Raw genomic sequence first — 27,564 nt, 5'->3', positions numbered from 1 at the left:
GGGGCTTGGGAGCATGGTGAGTGGGGGAGTATATCTTGATGCTATTCAACTATTTTGGGTAGACAGATTTTACCAACTGAAGCTGGAAGTCTCAGTACCATTAAGACCTGCTTATCAGATTCCAAAAGGTATTACTGTGATATATGCAGCCTGGGCAGTTCTGGTCCTCATGCTCACAACTGTACTGAGGACAGTGTCATGACCTCTGACATGACATGACCTCCAAAAATTTTGGAGTTTTTCCAGTATATTGGAGAAGGAAATGGAAACCCACTCCAGTACTCTTGCCAGGAAAATCCCATGAACTGAGAAACCTGGTAGGCTACAGTCCATGGGGTCGCAAAGAGCCAGACACGACTGAGTGACTTCACTTCACTTCACTTCTTCTCTAGCAGGAAGTGTCATAGTGCCATCTACAGACAACACCGCCCCTATTATAATCATCATTCCTCAGCCAATGTTCCTAGAATTAGGAGTCATTTTGTCCTGATTTTCCATCAAACTTAAATGAATCCATATACCTATTCAGATAATTCTGCAAAATATGATCGTTTTGATCCCCCATTGAGTCAGTAGATTCTGTAAAGCCCTACTTCAACTGAAAATAATTTTGAAAAATAAAGTTAGAAAGGTTAGTTAGAGACTTGGATTACCTACCAGTCTGGTGTGTACAGACACAGGGGTCTTGAAAGTTGTCACTGGAAAGCTGCACTCAGAAACACTGTAGGGATCAGAACTACTGGAAGAACACTTGGAGATGGAATCACAACCCACAAAGGTGTTATCGAGAGGCAGTTCCTGGATGATGTGGTGCTTTGAATTTAGGGGAGTTTCTGGCTGGATCTGGAAAGCAGGCTGTGGAGAGGCAGATTTGTAGTGCTGGGCCAAATCAGGGCTGTCAGGCTTGAAAGTAGTAGGTGTAGCACCCCAGTTGCACTTGCCCATGGCTTGCTCTTCCAGTTCAATGGGAAGGTCTAGTGTGACGGTGTTTGTATCATTGTCAGCATTGTCTGCCTTAGCTTCTTCAATAGTGACAAAGTTAAGCAGTAAGTTCTTAGGGGTATGCTTCTTCTTCTTTTTCTTCATTATTATCATCTGCCTGTTTTCAGGGTTTGGAGTAACCCATTCAGAATTCTGCTTGTTTTTCTGAGCAGCCTTAAAGTGTGGTGATTGGCGGCATCTTACTACAGCAGTGATGAAAATAACAAGAATGACAGTTATGGTGCCAGCAACAATGGCAACCACGATCTTGACATAGTCACTTGATGGTGAGGATGTATCAGTTGTCTCAACATTTTGGGTCACTGGTGTTTCAATGTTTCTGCGCACCAATTCATAAATTAATGTAGCATTGGTCATCGACTCATTCACAAATAGATTAACATTTATGACACTGAAGAGAGAATCAGGTTGCCCTAAATCCTTGGCTTTGACTATCAGTTTGTGTAAACCAAGATCTGCAAGGACACATTTCTCCTTCAGTGTAATGTTGCCTGTTGTTTGGTCAATCATAAACAGACCTTTTGTGTTTCCTCCTACAATGTTGTAACGAAGCTCTGCATTCATTCCAGTGTCATTGTCAATAGCAACTACTGTGAAGACCACTGTGCCTGGATTAGCAGATGGTGGAACCAATTCAAAGGAGTAGTTGGAAGGAGGGACAACAAAAACTGGTTTATTGTCATTGACATCAACCACGTTTATAGTGACTTTGGCAGTTGAAGAATGTGATACCCTACCACCATCCTGAGCCTTTACATTGAAAGTATAAGATTCTTGTTTTTCTCTATCAAATGAAATATTCGGTTGGATGACACCAGTCTGTGGATCAATTGTGAAGTCATCATTTGCATCTAAAATGGAGAGAGTTACTGCAGAATTTTCTCCATAATCAGGATCAGTTACAGTGATTAGTCCTACTGTGCCATGTCTTGGAAGGTTTTCTGGGACATAGAAGTTGTACTCATTGTGAGTGAAAATTGGACTGTTGTCATTCTGATCAAGAATGGTCACTAAGACTGTGGCATTGGTTATTAAAGATGGCATCCCATTATCTTTTGCCAGAACTGTGAATGAATATTTTTCCTGTTTTTCTCTATCCAATTTCTTCACTGCAGTCAGAATGCCTGTACGATGATCCAGGTTGAATTCAGATGGAGCATCAATGCCTAGCAGGTAATGTATCTCAGCATTACGCCCAGTGTCTGCATCTGTTGCACTTATTTTTGTCAACTGGGTACCAGGAGAGTTATTCTCAGGAACAGAAAGACTTATGAAAGGCTGAGTGAAAACTGGAGCATTGTCATTTTCATCTTTTAATTTGATGAGGAGCATGGATGATTGATTCAAAGGAGGTTTGCCAGCATCTGCGGCCAGTAATTTAATGGCATATTCTCTTGTGGACTCATAGTCAAGATATGCAGCAGTCTCTAGGAGGAACTGATTACTGAACACTGGCCTTAATCTGAAAGGGACTTCATGATCTGTAAAGCATGTCACCCTACCATTATGGTCAGCATCCTTATCTGTCACAGTTATGAGAGCAATTTTGGTGTTGAGAGGAGCATTTTCTGAAAGAACCACAGTGCCATTGATTGGATTGATGATGTATCTTATGTCAATCAATGGAACATTATCATTGACATCAGTAACATTTACTAGCACCATTGCTCTTGCTGGCATCAGTCCACCATCACTTGCCAAAACCAGTAACTTGTGGTTTGGAGATTCCTCCCTATCCAGTGGTTCTTTTACTGTGATAAGTCCAGTGGTAGAGTTGAGGTGAAATAGCCTCTTGGCCATGCTGGAGACAAGATTGCTGAAATAGAAATGAATCCTGGCATTTTCACCTATATCAGCATCTGTGGCATGGAGCTGTGTTACTGAAGAACCTACAGGAGCATTTTCTGGTATACTGACTTCAATCTCATCCTCCTTAAAAACTGGATGGTTGTCATTTGTATCAGCAACACTGACTTGCAAAATAGCAGTACTGGATCTTTGAGGGAAGCCACCATCTTCAACCTTTACTTTCATTACATATGTATCTTTCTCTTCCCTATCTAACTCCTTTTGAACTATTAGTTGTGGCATCTTTTCTCCTTCTGGCGTTTCAATGATATCAAGCCCAAAAATATTTTGACCCTGAAAGACAAAGAATGAAACATTTTAGCTTATGTTATTATTTAATGAGACTGGTTTTCAGTTTCTTGAAGCCACATGACATGGGATCAACTCAGAAATAAATGCTAGAGACTTGGGTTCTAAGTCCCAGATTTGTCTATAATAGTGTCAGCACAAACAAGGTGATTAACATCTCCAAACATTTGTGAAATTTGAATTGTTCTAGAAGATGTTCTCAGGTTATAGCATTTTACAGTGATAAGTGTAGCTAATTTTTGTGAATTATTAAAGATTTTAAAAAGAAGAATAATGTATAATTTAAAAAGAATTATCACCATTTCACATGGAAAATGAAATTATAAGTGAATTAACCATGGTTACCTCAAATGAATTAAAATGTCTTGTAGATTTCAGCTGTTTAGGGCACTTTTCACTAACAAAAGAAACAATTAAGTATAAAATAACCAACATAAAAGTGGATATATCACATCTAACAAATACAGCTAAAACCTTTGGCAAAGGGAGAAAATATGCAAACTCTGATAAGAATAAAACTTTGTGTAAAGAACACAAACTTTCCCTTTTTTCCCCCTATAGAAAAAGGTGCTAAAATGAATTTTTGGGAATTCCCTGGTGATCCAGTGGTTATGACATGGCACTTTTACTGCCAGGGCCCAGGTTCAATCCATGGTCAGGGAACTAAGATTCTGCAAATATGGGGTGGCCAAAAAAAAAAAAAAAAAGCATCTTAGAGATTAACAGCACAATGTTATTTAAGTTCTTATTTTATTATTATTATTTTTTAATTATCAGGCACAATAGACTGAACCTAATGTGCCAAAATGTCAAATTGGAAACTATAGCTTGGAATAGTACTTATGTTTTATTCATGACAAAAAAGTCAGATTTTAGAAATGTTTAAAATCAGTCTCTGCTGATTCTGACTTCCCTCGAAACCCTCAAGGAGGTGATTCAAGTAATATAAAATTGCAAAATACTTAAAGTGTTTGGGCTCTCTTAACTCCTATTGTTTATTAGCACACAGAGGGTCTCATACTCTTAAAGCTTTTTGTTGCTGTTCAGTTGCTAAGTCCTGTCCAACTCTTTGCAACCCCATGGACTGCAGCATGCCAGGCTTCCCTGTCCTTCACCATCTCTTTAAGTTTGTTCAGATTCATGTCCATTGAGTTGGTGATGCTATCTAACTATATCATCTTCTGCTGTCCCCTTCTCCTTTTGCTTCTCCTTAAGTCTTTAAAATGGCAACCGACTACAGTATTCTTGCCCAGAAAATTCCATGGACAGAAGAGCCTGGCAGGCTACAGTCCATGGGGTCGCAAAGAGTCGGACACCACTGAGTGACTAACACTTTTCTTTTTTCTTTTAAGCCTTTAAAATAGTCAAATATCTTAATTTTTTTAAAGTCCAATTTATGTAATTTTTTTTTAATCCCTTCTTTGAACTACAATAAGATGAGCTCTACACAGATAAATCTTGCTAGCTGATTGAAGAATAGTGTTCACTGGCTCTCAGAGGCAGTTCTAGCCAGTGTTTACTTGTAGCATTTTGACAGAAATGAGTAAGATAAAAAGCTACTGTTAGCAGTGAAGAAAAGATCAGAAGATCTTAAGATTCTTAGTACATGGGTGATTTATAAACGCTTTCATATACACACATACAACCACACATCACAATTTTAAATCTCCAATATATTTTTTAACATAAAAGTTGCTGACATGTGAAGATCAGTTATTGAAATCTCATTTACGTGCTCTGTCCTGAAAGAACAGGATAGCATCTGAGATCTTTTTCTCATAGTTTTGCCATACTAGTGTCTAAAATGAGATTCTAAATGTTATAAACCAACGAATGATATCAAGCTTTTAGGGATCACTAGACTTTATGCTGACATTATATAGTGATACTATCTTTTTTAACTTAACAAAATCTTATAATTGTTTTACATAAAATCTAGTACAATACTCAAGTACAACCACATTTTTCCTCATGAATTGCTTGAAGATAATTTTGCATTTTTGGGATTTTTTTGTGTGTGTTTAGATTCACTTATACTCTTATTCAAATTGAGACCATAATACATCTTGATGGAAGAATTAAATGTTTATTATGAAATTAAAGTTGGCATTTCAGAAATGTTAGTTAAAATCACCAGTTTGTTTCCATATAATTTAAAAAATTTTTCATGAGCTAATCAATGTGTAATAACCTTGTTTTAGTTCATAAACTAAATGAGCAGTTTATTAATATTTTATTCACGTAAACCAATAAACAATTTGCTTTTTCTTTGCCAAGGGAAATATCTTTCATGTCATATTTACACAAGTGAGAAAATTAACAAATCTATTTTAAGAACAAACAATTTTGCAACAATGATAATAAATATAGATACAATATTTACTATTACAGTTTGATCTAAGTAAACTTAGTTATTAATGATAATTTTATTTTTGTAATGATATTTCAGAAGACTTTTAGGAAGGTTCATATCTGGAATATCTCATTTATGGGTAGAAGAAATAGTCTCTGAGTTGCAATTCACAAAAATCCATGGCAGTTAATAAAATTCTGTTAATTCTTGGCATGCTAATGGCAAGTGGCTAGAATAGACACAGCATTCATCTAGGCACTGGGGATAAGGTGGTGAGTAAACATATTTTACTAATGCAATGGAAATTAAACTTTAGCTAAGATGAGAGAAAATCAATAACAATCCAAGTATCTACTGATATTGATACTAATAGATATAGGCTAATTGAGATAACTACATTTTCATTGAGCTATAAAGGTAGATTGTAAAGTATTATTAGAGGTTATATAAGGGAGAAGTAGGATATATAACATAGCATAAAAAATAATATCTTAAATTCTTGAATTTCAAGACTCAATTATCCAATCTATGACTGTTATACACCTGAGGAAAAGAATAGTTTTAATTTTTCTAAAAAAAATGTTATGGGGATAATTTTTAAAATTTTATAGAATTTGTTACAATATTACTTGTTTTATTTTTTGTTTTTTGGCCACATGGCATGTGGGATTCCAGCTACGTGACCAGCGACCAAGCTCACAGCCCCCCTTCACTAGAAGGCAAAGTCTCGACCACTGGATCACCAGGGAAGAATTAAAATTAATTTTTTATTTTATTCACTTATGTTTATGTATTTTATGTTAGTATATTTAAAGTTTGATCTTATGTGTTTGAATTTTGAATTGACCCTTGCTTTCCCAATCAAATGATGGCAGGTTTAGGTTGGTTGAAAAATCCAAGTACAGCATGTTCATTGTCTTTTATTTTATGTGAAGTGACAGTAATGTTAAAAGATAGATTTTTTTCAAATTTTCAAGATGACAATGAGATGTACAAAGTAGAAAATGGATACTGTCTATATTACTCTTCTGTCTTCTATGACTGCTCTGTTCAATATAATAGCAATTAGTCACAAGTATTTACATTTAAATACCTGTAAATGAAGAAGTGGATGACAGGAGGAGAAGGGGACAACAGAGAATGAGATGGTTGGATGGCATCACTGACTCAATGGACATGAGTTTGAGCAAGTTCCAAGAGTTGGTGAAGGATAGGGAAGCCTGGCATGCTGCAGTCCATGGGGTCACAAAGACTCGGTAACTGAACAACTGAACTGACTGATTTACATTTAAATTATAATTAATTAAAATTAGATTTCAAATTCAGTACCTCAGTCTCACTAACACGTTTAAGTTCTCATAGCTATACGTGAGTACTGGCTACTACATTACAGCTCAGATACAGAACTTGTCCATCATTACACAAAGTTCTATTGGATTGGACTGTTCTAAGGTGTCATAATTTTCTTAATTATTTCTTTCTACTTTCAGGTCAGGTAATTGTGTGTATACCTCCCACTCAGATATTTAGAGCTCTCCAAATGATTTGCTGGTTTATATATTTAAATTTCATATTGTACAAGCAATTTGAAAAGAAATTCCACACATGTGAGATACAAATCAGTTCAGTTCAGTTGCTCAGTCATGTCCTAATCTTTGCAACCCCATGGACTGCAGCATGCCAAGCTTCCCTGTCCATCACCAACTCCCAGAGCTCCCTCAAACTCATGTCCATCGAGTCAGTGATGCCATCCAACCATCTTATCCTCTGTCATCCCCTTCTCCTCCTGCCTTCAATCTTTCCCAGCATCAGGGTCTTTTCCAATGAGTCAGTTCTTTACCTCAGGTGGCCAAATTATTGGAGCTTCATCTTCAGCATCAGTCCTTCCAATGAATATTCAGGACTGATTTCCTTTAGGATGGACTTGTTTGATCTCCTTGCAGTCCAAGGGACTCTCAAGAGTCTTCTCCAACACCACAGTTTAAAAGCATCAATTCTTCAGTGCTCAGCTTTCCTTATGGTCCAACTCTCATATCTATACATGACTACTGGAAGAACCATAGCTTTGAGCAGACAAACCTTTGTCGCTAAAGTAATGTTTCTGCTTTTTAATATGCTGTCTAGTTCTATCCCACGTCAGTTAGTGCAACTGACATTCAAACCCACATGAACAATGTAAAACAACTGAAGCTTTTTGCCATATGTTAGACTACGACATGAGAACAATGGGAAAGATGAAAGGAGAAATAAAGATATATGGCTCCTTAATTCATCACCTTGATAATTTTAGCACACACACACCCTGTATACAAAAAGAAAATTTTGGGATAATTGTATAGATAGTATCCTGAATTCCAAACTTACTTAGAATCATTTCCCTCTTGTTTATAAGGACAAACAACTTCAGAGAATTCTTTGCTCTCTCTCTCAAATGGTCGTCCTTTGGTAAGAGCACACTCACTTGTGTGTCTTTCTTGGAAATTTACTTAAGCCTCTATTACATTAATGAAGGAGAGTGTAGGATACAATGGCATCAAGCTTCACTATATCTAAGGACATAGCATCTGACATATACAAGGCATATACAAACACAATAAATAAACACTTGTTAGATGAGGAAATGCATACATTAAAATGATAATTCCTATTTTTTTTTTTTTAAAGAGAGAAGTCAGAGTTTGGTTGTTCTTGTTTCTAATTCTCAGTCTATGCCAAAATTGGAATATACTGTAATTGTTGACTTAGGGTTTTTTTTTTTGTTTGTTTGTTTGTTTCTTTTACTTTAGTTAAATTGTCCAGAAAACAATTTTAGAATTATTTCATAAAAAAATTACAATTTATGTTATGGATGTAATAATATGCAGGGTCAATCTCTGGTAAAAGTTTATAACCTAGCTGTAAACCTTTATTTTTGGAAGAAATAATAACAAGTACTTAATGTGGGTGGTCTGTGTACATATAAAATACAAAACCCTACATCTGTCAAATACACACATATACAAAGAAAAAAGGAGAAAACAAAAACTCAGAGAAGAAAACAACATATTATTTGAACTGAATGTAATACATTATAAGTTGATTTTGGATCCTAATGTCTTCAACTTGTTTTATCTCATATACATAAAAGTGCTAATTCCAGATCAGGTTAGGAAAAAATTATGGGCTTACTAATAACCTTATGTTTCAAAAGACTTAATTTACTTTGTGAGTCACATTTCTTCCTCAATTCAGAAATAAGATTTGAATTTGCAAATTCAGGATAAAAATTGTTGAAATAAGCAAGATGTTATTAAGCTCATCTGAAACGTTCTTTGTAGGGATTTGTAAAATCAAGGAAGAGAAAGTTAGTGTTGAATATAAAGTTCCCAAGAGAAGTATTTTTGCTTAAAAAAAATGAATACAGAATTAAAAGCTATTTTTTTGCTTATTGTTCTTGGAAATAATTAACTGAACCATTGTACTAAGTTTAACATTTTTGACATACTCATGTGCAAGACACCACTTCATTGCCTATTGAAAGGTAATAAATAACACAGCACTTCCAGAGCTATAAATCTAGTACAATTGCCCAGAAAATGCATATAGTGCCAGTAAGTACTAAAAATAGTTTCAAAGAGATTGAATTCTAAAACTGATTACAAAAAAGCTGTTTACTCTGAGGAATGCTGGGGTAAAGACTAAAAGTTTATTTTTGAGCTTTACCACTGTTTGATTTATCAAGCATCAACCTGATTTTTTTTTGCCCTTTACATTACTGATTCATCTTTAGGCCAGAGAAATGCAATGGTTTATCCATTTGCATAGTTTCCAATGGATAAAACCAGAGATATGGCTATTTAAGAAAACAGTAAGGAAATATATGCAATGTTCTCAATACAAATATAATGGGTACTATAATAAATGAAACTAAGCCATGCCGTGTGAGGCCACCCAAGATGGGAGGGTCATGGTGGAGATATCTGACCGAATGTGGCCCACTGGCGAAGGGAATGGCAAACCACTTCAGTTTTCTCGCCTTGAGAACCCCATGAACAGTATGAAAAGGCAAAATGGTAGGATACTGAAAGAGGAACTCCCCGGGTCGCTAGGTGCCCAAATATGCTACTGGAGATCAGTGGAGAAAAAACTCCAGAAAGAATGAAGGGATGGAGCCAAAGCAAAAACAATACCCAGTTGTGGATGTGACTGGTGACAGAAGCAAGATCCGATGCTGTAAAGAGAAATATTGCATAGGAACCTGGAATGTCAGGTCCGTGAATCCAGGCAAATTGGAAGTGGTCAAACAGGAGATGGCAAGAGTGAACATCAACATTCTAGGAATCAACTAAAATGGACTGGAATGGGTGAATTTATACAAGATGAACATTATATCTACTACGGTGGGAAGGAATCGCTTAGAAGAAATGGAGTAGCCATCATGGTCAACAAAAGAGTATGAAATGCAGTTCAGTTAAGTTCAGCTCAGTTGCTCAGTCGTGTCCGACTCTTTGCGACCCCATGTGTCACAGCACACCAGGCCTCCCTGTCCATCACCAACTCCTGGAGTTCACTCAGACTCATGTCCATTGAGTCCGTGATGCCATCCAGCCATCTCATCCTCTGTCATCCCCTCCTCCTCCTGCCCCCAATCCCTCCCAGCATCAGAGTCTTTTCCAATGAGTCAACTCTTCCCATGAGGTGGCCAAAGTACTGGAGTTTCAGCTTTAGCATCGTTCCTTCCAAAGAAATCCCAGGGCTGATTTCCTTCAGAATGGACTGTTTAGATCTCCTGCAGTCCAAGGGACTCTCAAGAGTCTTCTCCAACACCACAGTTCAAAAGCATCAATTCTTCGGTGCTCAGCCTTCTTCACAGTCCAACTCTCACATCCATACATGACTATTGCAAAAACCATAGCCTTGAGCAGACGGACCTTAGTCGGCAAAGTAATATCTCTGCTTTTGAATATGCTATCTAAGTTGGTCATAACTTTTCTTCCAAGGAGTAATCGTCTTTTAATTTCATGGCTGCATTCACCATCTGCAGTGATTTTGGAGCCCCGCCCCCCAAAAAAGTCTGACGCTGTTTCCACTGTTTCTCCATCTATTTCCCATTAAGATATGGGACCAGATGCCATGATCTTCGTTTTCTGAATGTTGAGCTTTAGGCCAACTTTTTCACTCTCCACTTTCACTTTCATCAAGAGGCTTTTTAGTTCCTCTTCACTTTCTGCCATAAGGGTGGTGTCATCTGCATATCTGAGGTTCTTGATATTTCTCCCAGCAATCTTGATGCTAGCTTGTGTTTCTTCCAGCCCAGCGTTTCATATGATGTACTCTGCATATAAGTTAAATAAGCAGGGTGACAATATACAGCCTTGACGTACTCCTTTTCCTATTTGGAATCAGTCTGTTGTTCCATGTCCAGTTCTAACTGTTGCTTCCTGACCTGAATACAGATGTCTTAAGAGTCAGGTCAGGTGGTCTGGTATTCCCGTCTCTTTCAGAATTTTCCACAGTTTATTGTGATCCACACAGTCAAAGGCTTTGGCATAGTCAATAAAGCAGAAATAGATGTTTTTCTGGAACTCTCTTGCTTTCTCCATAATGCAGAAGATATTTGCAATTTGATCTCTGGTTCCTCTGCCTTTTCTAAAACCAGCTTGAACATCAGGAAGTTCACGGATCATGTATTGCTGAAGCCTGGCTTGGAGAATTTTGAGCATTACTTTCCTAGCGTGTGAGATGAGTGCAATTGTGCGGTAGCTTGAGCATTCTTTGGCATTGCCTTTCTTTGGAATTGGAATGAAAACTGACCTTTTCCTGTCCTGTGGCCACTGCTGAGTTTTCCAAATTTGCTGGCAGATTGCGTGCAGCACTATCACAGCATTATCTTTCAGGATTTGAAATAGCTCAACTGGAATTCCATCACCTCCACTAGCTTTGTTCATAGTGATGCTTTCTAAAGCCCACTTGACTTCACATTCCAGGATGTCTGGCTCTAGGTGAGTGATCACACCATCATGATTTTCTGGGTCGTGAAGATTTTTTTGTACAGTTCTGTGTATTCTTGCCACCTCTTCTTAATATCTTCTACTTGGATGCAATCTCAAAAACGACGGAATGATCTCTGTTCGTTTCCAAGGCAAACCAGTCAATAATACGGTAATCCAAGCCTATGCCCCAACCAGTAACACTAAAGAAGCTGAAGTTGAATGGCTCTATGAAGACTTACAAGCCCTTTTAGAACTAACACCGCCAAAAAGATGTCCTTTTCTTTATAGGGGACTGGAATACAAAAGTAGGAATTCAAGAAAAACTTGGAGTAACAGGTAAATTTGGCCTTGGAGTATGGAATGAAGCAGGGCAAAGGCAAATAGAGTTTTGCCAAGAGAATGCACTAGTCATAGCAAACACTGTCTTCCAACAACACAAGGAAAGACTCTACACATGGACATCACCAGATGGTCATCACCAAAATCAGACTGATTATATTCTTTGCAGCCAAAGATGGAGAAGCTCTATAAAGTCACCTAAACAAGACTGGGAACTGACTATGGCTCAGATCATGAACTCCTTATTGCCAAATTCAAACTTAAATTGAAGAAAGTGGGGAAAACCAATAGACCATTCAGGTATGACCTAAATCAAATCCCTTACGATTATACAGTGGAAGTGAGATATAGATTTAAGGGGCTAGATCTGATAGATAGAGTGCCTGATGAACTATGGACAGAGGTTTGTGACATTGTACAGGAGACAGGGATCAAGACCATCCCCATGGAAAAGAAATGCAAAAAACCAAATAGCTGTCTGAGGAGACCTTACAAATAGCTGTAAAAAGAAGAGAAGTGAAAAGCAAAGGAGAAAAGGAAAGATATCCCTGTCTGAATGCAGAATTCCAAAGAATAGCAGGAGAGATAAGAAAGCCTTCCTCAGTGATCAATGCAAAGAAATAGCAGAAAACAACAGAATGGGAAAGACTAGAGATCTCTTCAAGAAAATTAGAGATACCAAGGGAATATTTCATACAAAGATGGGATCAATAAAGGACAGAAGTCGCAGGGACCTAACAGAAGCAGAAGATATTAAGAAGAGGTGGCAAGAATACACAGAAGAACTGTACAAAAAAGATCCTCATGATCAAGATAAGCACGATGGTGTGATCACTCACCTAGAGCCAGACATCCTGGAATGTGAAGTCAAGTGGGCCTTAGAAAGCATCACTATGAACAAAGCTAGTGGAGGTGACAGAATTCCAGTTGAGCTATTTGAAATCCTGAAAGATGATGCTGTGAAAGTGCTGCACTCAATATGCCAGCAAATTTGGAAAACTCAGCAGTGGCCACAGGGCTGGAAAAGGTCAGTTTTCATTCCAATCCCAAAGAAAGGCAATGCCAAAGAATGCTCAAACTACCACACAATTGCACTCATCTCACACGCTAGTTAAGTAATGCTGAAAATTCTCCAAGCCAGGCTTCAGCAATACGTGAACCATGAACTTCCAGATTTTGAGGTTGGTTTTAGAAAAGGCAGAGGAACCAGAGATCAAATTGCCAACATCCACTGGATCATGCAAAAAGCAAGAGAGTTCCAGAAAAACATCTGTTTCTGCTTTATTGACTATGCCAAAGCCTTTGACTGTGTGGATCACAATAAACTGTGGAAAATTCTGAAAGAGATGGGAATACCAGACCACCTGACCTGGCTCTTGAGAAACCTGTATGCAGGTCAGGAAGCAACAGTTAGAACTGGACATGGAACAACAGACTGGTTCCAAATATGAAAATGAGTACATCAAGGCTTTATATTGTCACCCTGCTTATTTAACATATATGCAGAGTACATCATGAGAAACGCTGGGCTGGAAGAAGCACAAGCTGGAAACAAGATTGCTGGGAGAAATATCAAGAACCTCAGATATGCAGATGACACCACCCTTACGGCAGAAAGTGAAGAGGAACTGAAAAACCTCTTGATGAAAGTGAAAGAGGAGAGTGAAAAGGTGGCTTAAAGCTTAACATTCAGAAAACGAAGATCATGGCATCTGGTCCCATCACTTCCTGGGAAATAGATGAGGAAACAGTGGAAACAGTGTCAGACTTTATTTTGGGAGGCTCCAAAATCACTGCAGATTGTGACTGCAGCCATGAAATTAAAAGACGCTTACTCCTTGGAAGGAAAGTTATGACCAACCTAGATAGCATATTCAAAAGCAGAGACATTACTTTGCCAACAAAGGTCTATCTAGTCAAGGCTATTTTTTTTTTTTTTTCCCAGTGGTCCTGTATGGATGTGAGGGTTGGACTGTGAAGAAAGCTGAGTGCCAAAGAACTGATGCTTTTCAACTGCGGTGTTGGAGAGGACTCTTTAGAGTCCCTTGGACTGCAAGGAAATCCAACCAGTCCATCCTAAAGGAGGTCAGTCCTGGGTGTTCCTTGGAAGGACTGATGCTGAAGCTGAAACTCCAATACTTTGGCCACCTCATGGGAAGAGTTGACTCATCAGAAAAGATTCTCATGCTGGGAGGGATTGGGGGCAGGAGGAGAAGGGGACAACAGAGGATGAGATGGCTGGATGTCATCACCGACTTTATGGACATGGGTTTTGGTGGACTCCGGGAATTGGTGATGGGCAGGGAGGCCTGGTGTGCTGTGATACATGGGGTCGCAAAGAGTTGGACACGACTGAGCGACTGAACTGAACTGAATAGAACAATGACATTCATAGCATATGGTTCTTTGGGGTTAATGTAAGTCCCAAGAAAAGTGGTACCTTCCATTGACTTATTTTTTCCCTCCATTTCTTCAGATTTCAACACTAAGAATAGTTTATTTTTTTATTTCTGATGAAAGTGTAGGTACTCTTGAAGGTCACTGAAAATGACAGTTTCTTGATACTACCTCTGTCTTTTTATTTTAATTGTAGTATAATTGCTTTACATTGCGGCGTTAAGTTTCTGCTGTAGTGAGTCAGCCATATCCCATCCCTCATTGACCTCCTTCCTACCCCCCTATTTCACTCACCTAGGTCATCACAGCACCGAGCTGGGCTTCCTATGCTCTATAGTAGGTTTCCAGTAATGATTTCACACATGGTGGTGTATATATGTCAATCTTAAGCTTCCAATTCATCTCACCCTCCCCTTCCCCCTTTGTTCACGTGTCCATTCTTGCCTTGGAAATACGTTCATCTGTACCATTTTTTTTTTCTAGATTCCACATATATCCATTAATATATGATATTTGTTTTTATCTTTTTTAAAAAAAGTTATTTGTTTTTTATTACAGTGGGTTTTAATTGCTCTGCGTGGGCTTTCTTTAGTTGTGGAGAACAGGGACTACTCTCTTGTTTGAAGCATGGTACAGGCTCATTAATTCTGGTCCATAGGCTTAGTAGCTTTGTAGCATGTGGGATATTCCCAGACTAGGGATCAAACCAGTGTCCCCTAAATTGGCAGGCAGATTCTTATTCACTATACCACCAAGTAAGTCCTGTTTTTCTCTTTCTGACTTACTTCTCTCAATGTCTATCTTAAAGTGTATTTTTCCCTTACTTCAGGATTTGTGTGTGTGTGTGTGTGTGTGTGTGTGTGTGTGTGACATAAGATACATCTACATCCTTGCTTTATTGTGGTCATGTGTCACACACTGTTCTGTGTCCTCCAACTAAAAGAACAATCAAACTATGTGATTATATTACTTGAAATAAGCATTTGGATTGAAATGTTTTAAAGTGTTCACTTAAATTCATAATGTTACAGACTGGCACAAAGGAGATTTAATTGAAGATACCAGGGTGATTATATCCATAAGAACAGATGGGAATTGAAAGAAATCCATTCATCAGGTTTCCAGTATTTTCAGTAACTAAGTTTTGAAAAACCAGATTTTGACTTTTAGAAAAAAAGGGAAAATCTTAAACAAATGACTAAATATGAGACATATATAAATGAACAGAGAACAAAGTCTGATTCACTCTAACAACATCCAAGGAGGAAACCAACATTTTTTATGAGTATGTATAATAATTCAACATTATCTTTCTTACTTGTTCCATTGCCTGCTAGCTCACTCTCTTTCTTTCTCTGCAGTTTCTAACACTTGCAAAATCTAAGCATGCCTCATAACATAAAAAAGCTCTTTAATACTAGCAAATGTTTAGAATACAAATTGGACTTGATCCCAGACATTTTAATGTTTTACGTTTTATTTGAAAATATTCTTTTAAGGACTATGTTTTCAAGCATGTGATTTTAATCACTAACTGTTTTTAATTGAAAACACGTGCAAAACCAATGAAATGTCACTCCTAATTGTTGACAATCAGCTCTTTTTAGCAACTGCTTCCCTTGTGCTCAAGTTAGATGAGCTGGTTTCATAAGAAAACAAGAATACAGTATATTGAATCCTTCAATCTCAGTACTAGAAGAAACTTCAGATATCATCTAGCCTTCTTTCTTCTTTTACACAAAGGACAATGAGATTCAGTGAGGTTGGGTGATTTGCTCATGATCACACAGCTAGTTTATTGTAGAGGCAGATTTGAGCGCCAAGTGTCTTGACTTTGAGTTCAACAGTTTTAACTATGATTGCCTCTTAAAAGGGATGCCTTACTGATGTTGGCAATAATTCTTGTACTATGGAGAGTTCTCGGGTGTGAGATAATCAGCAGGTAATCATTACTAAAAAGAATAAAACCAAAAAAACTTACTTGATCCCCATTGAGCCACTGACAGAAAGATTTCTATATGATATTTCTCTAATAGATACTTTGCAAACCTAGCTGATTGCTTATTAATATCAGAATGATAAAATTCAAGATGCTTCTGGCCGACAGTCAGAGAAAACTTTAGGTAAAGACAGTTAGTATGTAAGATAAGGTAAATCCGGGGGTCGAGGGGAAAATATTGTTAGAAAATCTAAGGTCTTATGAAGACATTTTATCTTTTAAGTCTCAGAGCTTCTAGAGTGATTATAACTCTGATTCTATACACTCTGAATTGTGGAAAGTTCTCAACCAATTTCTATTGGATGTAATCCTCAAAGCTCAGAAATCTCCTTTATTCCAAAAAAGGATTTCAGTTTCTGTATCAGATGGGTAGGTCATTTCTTCTCTGTATCAGGGTGCTGGAATATTGATTAATTGGATATCATGATAAATATGGTGGCAAATTTTCTTGAGAGAAGTTAAATAAATGACAAAGTTATCCATGGATTACATTCTCTTGAAAATGAGTAATCATTGCAAGAATAGGCCGAATCCTTTGCTCTTTAGGGAATGGAGTTTCAAATGGGCAGTGACTAATAATAGATGGCTCATTCTAATCAAGGCAATGCTGAATAATTGGAACGGCAGAAAGTGAAGAGGAACTAAAAAGCCTCTTGATGAAAGTCAAAGAGGACAATGAAAAAGTTGGCTTAAAGCTCAACATTCAGAAAACGAAGATCATGGCATCTGGTCCCATCACTTCGTGGGAAATAGATGGGGAAACAGTGTCAGACTTTATTTTTTTGGGCTCCAAAATCACTGCAGCCATGAAATTAAAAGACACTTACTCCTTGGAAGAAAAGTTATGACCAACCTAGATAGCATATTCAAAAGCAGAGACATTACTTTGCCGACTAAGGTCCGCCTAGTCAAGGCTATGGTTTTTCCTGTGTTCATGTATGGATGTGAGAGTTGGACTGTGAAGAAGTCTGAGCACCAAAGAATTGATGCTTTTGAACTGTGGTGCTGGAGAAGACTCTTGAGAGTCCCTTGGACTGCAAGGAGCTCCAACCAGTCCATTCTGAAGGAGGTCAGCCCTGGGATTTCTTTGGAAGGAATGATGCTAAAGCTGAAACTCCAGTCCTTTGGCCACCTCAAGCAAAGAGTTGACTCATTGGAAAAGACTTTGATGCTGGGAGGGATTGGGGGCTGGAGGAGAAGGGGACGACAGAGGATGAGATGGCTGGATGGCATCACTGACTCGATGGACGTGAATCTGAGTGAACTCCAGGAGTTGGTGATGGACAGGGAGGCCTTGTGTGCTGCAGTTCATGGGGTCGCAAAGAGTCGGACATGACTGTGCAACTGAACTGAACTGAACAGAAAAAAAACTATTAAAAATTCCAACATATAGAGGCTGAACAAAACGCTTCTGAATAACAAACAAGTCACAGAAAAAAATCAAAAAACAAATCAAAATATGCATAGAAACGAATGAAAATGAAAACGCAACAACCCAAAACTTATGGGATTCAGTAAAAGTCATGCTATGGGGAATGTTCATAGCAATACAAGCTTACCTGAAGAAAGAAGAAAAAAGTAAAATAAATAACCTAACTCTACACCTAAAGCAACTAGAAAAGGAAGAAATGAAGAACTACAGGGTTAGTAGAAGGAAAGCAATCATAAAAATTAGGACAGAAAAAAATTGAAAAGAAACAAAAAAGACCATAGCAAAAACCAAGAAAGGTAAAAGCTGGTTCTTTGAGAAGATAAATAAAACTGACAAACCATTAGCCAGACTCATCAACAAACAAAGGGAGAAGAATCAAATCAACAAAATTAGAAATGAAAATGGAAAAATCACAACAGACAACACAGAAATACAAAGGATCATAAGAGACTACTAACAGCAATTATATGCCAATAAAATAGGCAACATGGAAGAAATAAACAAATTCTTAGAAAGTATAACTTTCTAAAACTTAACCAGGAAGAAATAGAAAATCTTAACAGACCCATCAAAAGCACAGAAATCGAAACTGTAATCAGAAATCTTCCATCAAACATCAGCCCAGGACCAGATTGCTTCACGGCTGAATTCCACCAAAAATTGAGAGAAGAGCTGACACCTATCCTACACAAAACCTTCCAGAAAATTGCAGACGAAGTAAACATCCAAATTCATTCTATGAGGCCACCATCAACCTAATACCAAAATTAGACAAAGATGCCACAAAAAAAGAAAACTACAGTCCAATATCACTGATGAACATAGATTAAAAAAATCCTTAACAAAATCCTAGCAAACATATTAAAAAGATCATACATTATGACCAAGTGGGATTTATCCCAGGGATACAAGGATTCTTCAATATCTGCAAATCAATCAATGTAATACACCACTTTAAAAAGTTGAAAGACAAAAACCATATAATTATCTCAATAGATGCAGAGAAAGCCTTTGGCAAAATTCAACATCCATTTATGATAAAAAAAAAAAAAACAAAAACAAAACCCTCCAGAAAGCAGGAATAGAAGGAACATACATCAACATAATAAAAGCTATACATGACAAACCCACAGCAAGCATTATTCTCAATGGTGAAAAATTGAAAGCATTTCCCCTAAAGTCAGGAACAAGACAAGGGTGCCCACTCTCACCACTACTATTCAACATAGTTTGGGAAGTTTTAGCCATAGCAATCAGAGAAGAAAAAGAAATAAAAGAAATCCAGATTGTAAAAGAAGAAGTAAAACTCTCACTGTTTGCAGATGACATGATCCTCTACATAGAGAACTCTAAAGATTCCACCAGAAAATTACTAGAGCTAACCAATGAATATAGTAAAGTTGAAGAATATAAAATCAACATGCAGAAATCCCTTGTATGCTTATACACTAACAATGAGAATATAGAAAGAGAAATTAAGGAAACTGTTCCATTCACCATCACAAAGAACAGAATAAACTAGTTACAAATAAATCAACCAAAAGAAACAAAAGACCTATATATAGAAAACTGTAAAACACTGATGAAAGTAAACGCAGATGACACAAATAGATGGAGAAATATACCATGTTCATGGATTGGAAGGATCAATATAGTGAAAATGAGTATACTACCCAAAGCAATCTACAGATTCAGTGCAATCCCTATCAATCTACCAACGGTATTTTTCAGAGAACTAGAGCAAATGATTTCACAATTTGTATGGAAATATGGCAACCACTACAATAGTGTAAAGTAATTAGCCTCCAATTAAAATAAATAAATTAAAAAAAATTATCCTGCTCCAAATGTCAATACTGCCAAGATCAAGAAACCCTGGGCCAATACACTGAGAATTACAGTACTAAAAGAAAAAGACTAAATTGTATCCAAAGTTTTACTATGAAATCAGTATAACAACAATTATATTAAATTCTTATAGGAGACAGCAAACAAATAAACAAAAGAGCCTCAGAAATATACATGGAAAGGAATTAATCACATTTGTGTTAGAATCATTTGTACAAATATCACTTTTCTATGGCAGTTAGCTGACTATAAACATATTTTCGTATAGACTATCTTATCTTGTGGTTGCTGCTGCTGCTGCTGCTAAGTTGCTTCAGTCATGTCCGACTCTGTGCAATCCCATAGACGGCAGCCCACCAGGCTCCACTGCCCCTGGGATTCTCCAGGCAAGAACACTGGAGTGGGTTGCCATTTCCTTCTCCAATGCACGAAAGTGAAAAGTGAAAGTGAAGTCACTTGGTCGTGTCTAACTCTTAGCAACCCCATGGACTGCAGCCTATCGGGCTCCTCCATCTATGGGATTTTCCTGGCAAGAGTACTGGAATACAGTGCCATTGCCTTCTCCATATCTTGTGGTTAATTGTACTTTTAAAAACTCTGCAATTATCAATAAGTAATACCTAATTGTGTGTGTGTGTGTGTGTGTGTGTGTGTGTGTGTGTGTGTGTATGTTCAATCACTCAGATGTGTCCAACTCTGTGACCCCATGGACTGTAGCCCACCAGGCTGCTCTGACCATGGGATTTTCCAGGAAAGAATACTGGAGTGGATTGCCATTTCCTCCTCCATGGGATCTTCCTAATCCAGGGATTGAAGCTGGATCTCTGGTGTCTCCTACACTGGCAAGTGGATTCCTTACCAACTGTGCCACCTGGGAAGCCAATCTAATTTTCAGTTCAGTTCAGTTCAGTTTAGTCGCTCAGTCGTGTCTGACTTTTTGCAACCCCACGAATGGCAGCACCCCAGGCCTCCCTGTCCATCACCAACTCCTGGAGTTCACTCAGACTCACGCCTATGGAGTCAGTGATGCCATCCAGCCATCTCATCCTCTGTCGTCCCCTTCTCCTCATGCCCCCAATCCCTGCCAGCATCAGTCTTTTCCAATGAGTCAACACTTCACATGAGGTGGCCAAAGTACCGGAATTTTAGGCATTACTAAAACTAAAATTTTAAAATCAAGTTTTGATTCAAGATCCAAGACACATTCTTATTCAATAAGAGCTAATGTTATAGATGACAAAGAAAAACTGAACATATAGCAAACATGATGTAAACATTAAAGATATTCTATTCATTTGATATGAATATATGTACAACTTTTCATTTTATGTTTATGTTACTTTAAACCTTAGTTTCATTTTATTATTTTAAAAATAAAATTTGTGAATATATTTGATCTGTGACAATATCATATAAAAATGCAGTGGTTTAAATATCTAGGGTTTTATACATATTTTCATAATACTACAATTCTTAGTTTTATGCATTGCTTAATGATTTATTGATGTACAGTCAGTAAACATGTTTATGACAAAACATAAGAAATTTTCCACAGCTCACTACATATCTTAATTAATTTGCATTGCATTGAGGAAAAAAAACAAGAGTATAATGGCAGAATTATCACTTACGTTCAATCTACCAGAAAGCTGCTCTAGTCAGATTCCTTACTTATTACAACAATGCTTTTGCCTTATCCCACTGAAAGAGCTGTCATAAGTGTCAAAAGATATGACAATTCTTGACAGTTAAGGGTTATCAAATAAAGGTTTCAAAGTACAAAGTTAGTAGAAAGGAATTTTTAGTTTCACTCTTTGGAACTGGGACATTTGAGGGGCTTTACACACTTTTTTATTCATTAAAAGAATGATGCTGAAGCTACAATATTTTGACCACCTGTTGTGAAGACCTGACTCATTAGAAAAGACCCTGATGCTGGGAAAGGTTGAAGTCAGGAGGAGAAGAGGACAACAGAGGATGAGATGGTTGGATGGAATCACTGACTCAATGGACATGAGTTTGAGCAAACTCTGGGAGATGTTGAAGGACAGGGAAGCCTGACATGTTGCAGTCCATGGGGTCAGGACTCAGCGACTGAACAATGAACAACAACATCCTTTTTAATATCCACATTAAATAAAATATGACTATTAAGGTCATAAATGAGCAAAGGTATTCTCAGCCCATCTGAAGCTACAAGTTTTCATTTAAAAGAGTAGATTAAGGGGGATAAAAAAGATATTATTTTTAACTGTAATAGGAAAATGCTGTGCATTTGGAAAGTCACCTCTCATTAAATTTTTAGAATAAAATGTTCTCAAAATCAAGTTCTAAAATATAATGTCCATGAATACATTCTGTAGCATTAATAATTTACTTTAATTAAAGGATGATAATTGGACAATGTGGTGAAAATAAGAAAATTATTTTCTTAACTAAGAATTAATGTAAAGATCTTATATGTCAAAGCCAGTATAATATTATATTTCCCCTCTGGAAATCAAAGCAGAACTTAAAATTGTAGGTATCCACAGCCTCTGTATGTTTTCACAACCTCAGTGAGGTGATAGAAAAAAAAAATGGCTCAAGGAAACATACAAAAAAATCTTCCAAAGTTATGTAGATACACCACAGTAAATTGTTAAAAGAGGAATCTTTTTATCAAAGATGTCCAGTATTTTGAGGTTTATGATACCTACAAAGTCCAATCTGAAATTCCCTTTAAAAATCCTCCCAATTCTAAATAAGCACAATTGACTTTGATCTACCCTCTGAGAAGAGGGAAGATGCTGCTCCCTATAAAACACTCTCTATGTAATAAGAAACCAAAGACAAGGGTGCTACAACAATGAACTGAACTAAAGAGAGTAGTTTATTAATAACAGGAAAAAAATGTCTAATGGAAATGTGAATTAATCCAATCCCTTGAATAATTCTGGAATTTAAAAATGTTTTCTGGAAATCTTTTTTTAATTGAGATAAAGCAGATTTACAATATTGCTATTACAACATTGTTAGTTTCAGCTGTATAGCCTGAGAGACTTGATATACATTTGTTGAAGTGGAAAATTTCTAGGACGTATTTTTAAAATATTTTGAACATAAAATGTGATGGGAAAAGACAAAATTCACCTAAAATTGATTGTTAACTACAGAATAACAAAGTATTGACTAGAGTTTAGAATGAATAGCTCATATAGAGTTATGATCAATTACATTCATGCACATACTAGCAAGCACAAGAAGCCAGAAAAAGCAATGCTCAAAATATGTTTTATTATCTAACTCTAATTTAATGTAATCACAATTTCTCAGGAATTTGACAACACTGGGATATATATTTTTGAAGTATAGTAAAGTCCTATCAGTGACTGTTAAACATTTATTAAATAGTAGTTTTAACTTCTGAAAAAAGACAGTCTTCTCTTATCAAAATCATTTTGTGATCTGATAAACTGCCCGGAGATAGAAGAGGAACACTTACTTAATGTAAAGTTAAGAAATTAAATAATAAGCAACTTGCATTTTAAAACACCATTGCTCTAAAATTGAATATATACTATTAAACAATTGAATTATTAAAGTAACTGAACTCTATACCACATCTTGTATTTCAGTTGATTTTTATTATTGAAAGAATTATTTAGAATTGCTATTAACACTATGAACTAGGTACCTGAATCTAATCAATTATTTTTATTGAGGGCTATGCTAAAATATTCAAGATATCTCTAAGAATTAAAAGCAAGTTTCAAAATAAACATACTTGAAATGTGTTTACTAATTCATTGAATCACTTTGCTTTTCATGAAAAAGTTATATAAAAGAACAGTAATACTGATATGCACAATTGACTTTTAAAACAGAGTACTGAATCATATCTGGTTCAATGAGTCAGTGCATATAGAACATTTAGGGGGTGAAATTTAAATTTATCTTGAGAAAAATGATTAGCTCAACTAGAATAAGATTATAATTGACTTGTATTATGTATATATATATATATATATATATACATCTATGCATATATATCTTCTGAGGGTGTCTTAAGTGCCCATATTTATCTATTTTAAAAATATACATATTTAAAAATTTTTCAAAACCCTTGGTGAAATCCAGGCAAATTATGAAGAAAATCCATGCAAATTATGAAGCGTATGATATAAAAATAATTCATTACTGGTGACATGATGGTTTCTAATGTTGGTGAGTGGAGAAACAACAGAGTACAATTTGATACTGCAGCCATAGTATCATTTATTCTCAAATCAGTATAATGAAGGAAAATATGAACTGTTCCTTTTTTAATATAAATTTATTTATTTTAATTGGAGGCTAATTAAAATATTTATGAAGAATATGTCCATGCAGACAAAATCACTATTATTCTCTTATGAAAACCACTCTATGCTCTAATCTACAATCTAACTTTTAGTTCAAAAAGATTTGTAAGAGATTCTCTAACTCAAGAACTGTTTAGGCTATATTCAAAAGACCTCTAGATAAAAAGATACTCAGGGAAAACTGTGCAAGAAAGGAGGAATGGGGTAAGATTTAGCGTCCTAAAACCTTAAATGTTTAGAACCTTGGACAGAGGCTGAAAGTGAAAGTAGCTCAGTGGTGTCCGACTCTTTGCGACCCCATGGACTGTAGCCTGCCAGGCTCCTCTGTCCATGGAATTCTCCAGGGCAGAATACTGGAGTGGTTAGCCGTTTCCTTCTCCAGGGATCTTCCCAACCCCAGGATGGAACCCAGGTCTCCCACATTACAGGCAGATTCTTTACTGTCTGAGCCACCAGGGAAGCCCAGAGGCTAATCCTTTTTAATTTTTGTGAGTCAAAGTTTGGAAGCAAAAGATAGATAGCCCTATATATTTAAATAATGATTAAGAAAATCATGCATCCAAAATAAAAGAATATTTAATGAGATTACATCTGTTTTCCATGTTACTCTCTTGCCTATTTAGCTTTAGTGAATACTACATGAGATGAACAATGCTAGCTCAGAAAATGATTCACCCTATATAAATGAGATGCTTGTGGTTCAGCTGGTAAGAATCCACCTGCAATGCGGGAGACCTGGGTTGGTGTTGAGGTCCTTTAATGTACTGGAACCTGGTGGTCCGGAGTCGACCGATATGAAAGTAGAAGAGAGAGAAAGAGGCTGATATTCCTTGGTTTACGCAGAAAGCCAATAAAGCACCTGCATGGGGCTTGCTCTTTTCACGAAGGCCTCAGGTGCCCTCTCAATGGGGTGAAGGTGCAGGGCACCTTCTCGAGAGGGTCTTAGAAGCCCGGACAGGAAAGTGAACTCAGAGAGCCTCTGCACTCTAGGGGATCAGCCTGAAAAAGAGAGGGAGAGAGAGAGAGAGAGAAAAGACATGGGGACCAGAGCTCTGATGGAGCAAAGGTGTTTTAATCAACATGGTGTGGGCATATATACTGTCTTACAAGGAAAGATAAAGATTAAAATTCCAGACTTACAAAACATAGGCGATCCATATTAAAGAGAGAGAGAGCTGTAAACAATAGCTTTTACCGTATGGTTCACAAGAAGGAAGAGGGTACTTATCACTGTATAGAAATACTAATGAAGGAAATGCCTGGATTCTTCAGCCCTGGGTTAGGATTGCCTCTTCTCTTAATTCCTGGTTAATAAGGAGCAGAGAATTCCTGACAGATCCAAAACAGCACACAGGAAGCCTCATGTTAAATGTTTCCTGACAGGTTGGAAACCCTGGTATGGGAAGATCCCCTGGAGAAGGGAAAGGCTACCTGCTGGGCTGGAGGAGCACAAGCTGGAATCAAGATTGCCAGGAGAAATATCAATAACCTCAGATATGCAGATGACACCACCCTTATGGCAGAAAGTGAAGAGGAACTAAAAAGCCTCTTTTTTAAAATTTTATTTTACTTTACAATACTGTATTGGCTTTGCTATACATCAACATGAATTCACCATAGGTGTACACGTGTTCCCAATTCTGAACCCCCCTCCTTCCTCCCTCCCCATACCATCTCTCTGGGTCATCCCAGTGCACCAGCCCCAAGCATCCGGTATCCTGCATCGAACCTAGACTGGCGATTCATTTCTTATATGAAATTATACATGTTTCAATGACATTCTCCCAAATCATCCCACCTTCTCCCTCTCCCACAGAGTCCAAAAGACTGTTCTATACATCTGTGTCTCTTTTGCTGTCTCGCATACAGGGTTATTGTTACCATCTTTCTAAATTCCATATATATGTGTTAGTATTCTGTATTGGTGTTTTTTCTTTCTGGCTTACTTCACTCTGTATAATCGGCTCCAGTTTCATCCACCTCATTAGAACTGATTCAAATGTAGTCTTTTTAATGGCTGAGTAATACTCCATTGTGTATATGTACCACTGCTTTCTTATCCATTCATCTGCTGATGGACATCTAGGTTGCTTCCATGTCCTGGCTATTATAAACAGTGCTGTGATGAACATTGGGGTACACGTGTCTCTTTCAATTCTGGTTTGCTCAGTGTGTATGCCCAGCAGTGGGATTGCTGGGTCATAAGGCAGTTCTATTTCCAGTTTTTTAAGGAATCCAAGCTGTTCTCCATAGTGGCTGTACTATATTGCATTCCCACCAACAGTGTAAGAGGGTTCTTTTTTCTCCACATCCTCTCAAGCATTTATTGCTTGTAGACTTTTGGATCGCAGCCATTCTGACTGGTGTGAAATGGAATCTCATTGTGGTTTTGATTTGCATTTCTCTGATAATGAATGATGTTGAGCATCTTTCCATGTGTTTGTTAGCCATCCATATGTCTTCTTTGGAGAAATGTCTATTTAGTTCTTTGGCCCATTTTTTGACTGGGTCGTTTATTTTTCTGGAATTTAGCTGCAAGAGTTGCTTGTATATTTTTGAGATTAATTCTTTGTCAGTTGCTTCATTTGCTATTATTTTCTCCCATTCTGTTTGAGCATTCTTTTGCATTGCCTTTCTTTGGAATTGGAATGAAAACTGACCTTTTCCAGTCCTGTGACCACTGCTGAGTTTTCCAAATTTGCTGGCATATTGAGTGCAGCACTTTCACAGCATCATCTTTCAGGATTTGAAACAGCTCAACTGGAATTCCATCACCTCCATGAGCTTTGTTCATAGTGATGCTTTCTAAGGCCCACTTGACTTCACTTTCCAAGATGTCTGGCTCTAGATTAGTGATCACACCATCATGATTATCTGGGTAATGAAGATCTTTTTTGTACAGTTCTTCTGTGTATTCTTGCCACTTCTTAATATCTTCTGCTTCTGTTAGGTCCATACCATTTCTGTCCTTTATCGAGCCCATCCTTGCATGAAATGTTCCCTTGGTACCTCTAATTTTCTTGAAGAGATTTCTAGTCTTTCCTATTCGGTTGTTTTCCTCTATTTCTTTGCATTGATCGCTGAAGAAGGCTTTCTTACCTCTTCTTGCTATTCTTTGGAACTCTGCATTCAGACGCTTATATCTTTTCTTTTCTCCTTGGCTTTTCACTTCTCTTCTTTTCACAGCTATTTGTAAGGCCTCCCCAGACAGCCATTTTGCTTTTTTGCATTTCTTTTCCATGGGGATGGTCTTGATCCCTGTCTCCTGTACAATGTCACGAACCTCATTCCATAGTTCATCAGTCACTCTATCTATCAGATCTAGGCCCTTAAACCTATTTCTCACTTCCACTGTTTGGCCACCTTATGAGAAGAGTTAACTCACTGGAAAAGACTCTGATGCTGGGAGGGATTGGGGGCAGGAGGAGAAGGGGACGACTGAGGATGAGATGGCTGGATGGCATCACGGACTCAATGGATGTGAGTCTGAGTGAACTCCGGGAGATGGTAATGAACAGGGAGGCCTGGAGTGCTGCGATTCATGAGGTCGCATAGAGTCAGACACGACTGAGCGACTGAACTGAACTGAACTGAACTCTCCCATTCTGACAGCAATCAGAGCAGAAAAAGAAATAAAAGGAATCCAAATTGGAAAAGAAGAAGTAAAACTCTCACTGTTTGCAGATGACATGATCTTCTACATAGAAAACCCTAAAGACTCC

At 37.3% G+C, this 27,564-nt stretch overlaps 1 protein-coding gene across 1 annotated transcript in view; it reads right to left on the bottom strand.

Moving 5' to 3' along the window:
• Positions 1 to 27,564, bottom strand: part of PCDH11X (protocadherin 11 X-linked) — a 924,479-nt gene that overhangs the window by 880,181 nt on the left and 16,734 nt on the right. The window contains exon 2 of the mRNA XM_052663288.1: positions 658 to 3,144. Within this exon, the coding sequence (XP_052519248.1) occupies positions 658 to 3,144 (2,487 nt within the window). The remainder of the gene's footprint in view (positions 1 to 657; positions 3,145 to 27,564) is intronic.

This window comes from Budorcas taxicolor, chromosome X (assembly GCF_023091745.1).
Source record: "Budorcas taxicolor isolate Tak-1 chromosome X, Takin1.1, whole genome shotgun sequence".
In the NCBI taxonomy this organism is placed as follows: domain Eukaryota; kingdom Metazoa; phylum Chordata; class Mammalia; order Artiodactyla; family Bovidae; genus Budorcas; species Budorcas taxicolor.
The sequence above is the reverse complement of the archived record's forward strand: the minus strand, read 5'-3'. Positions and strand labels throughout refer to the sequence as shown.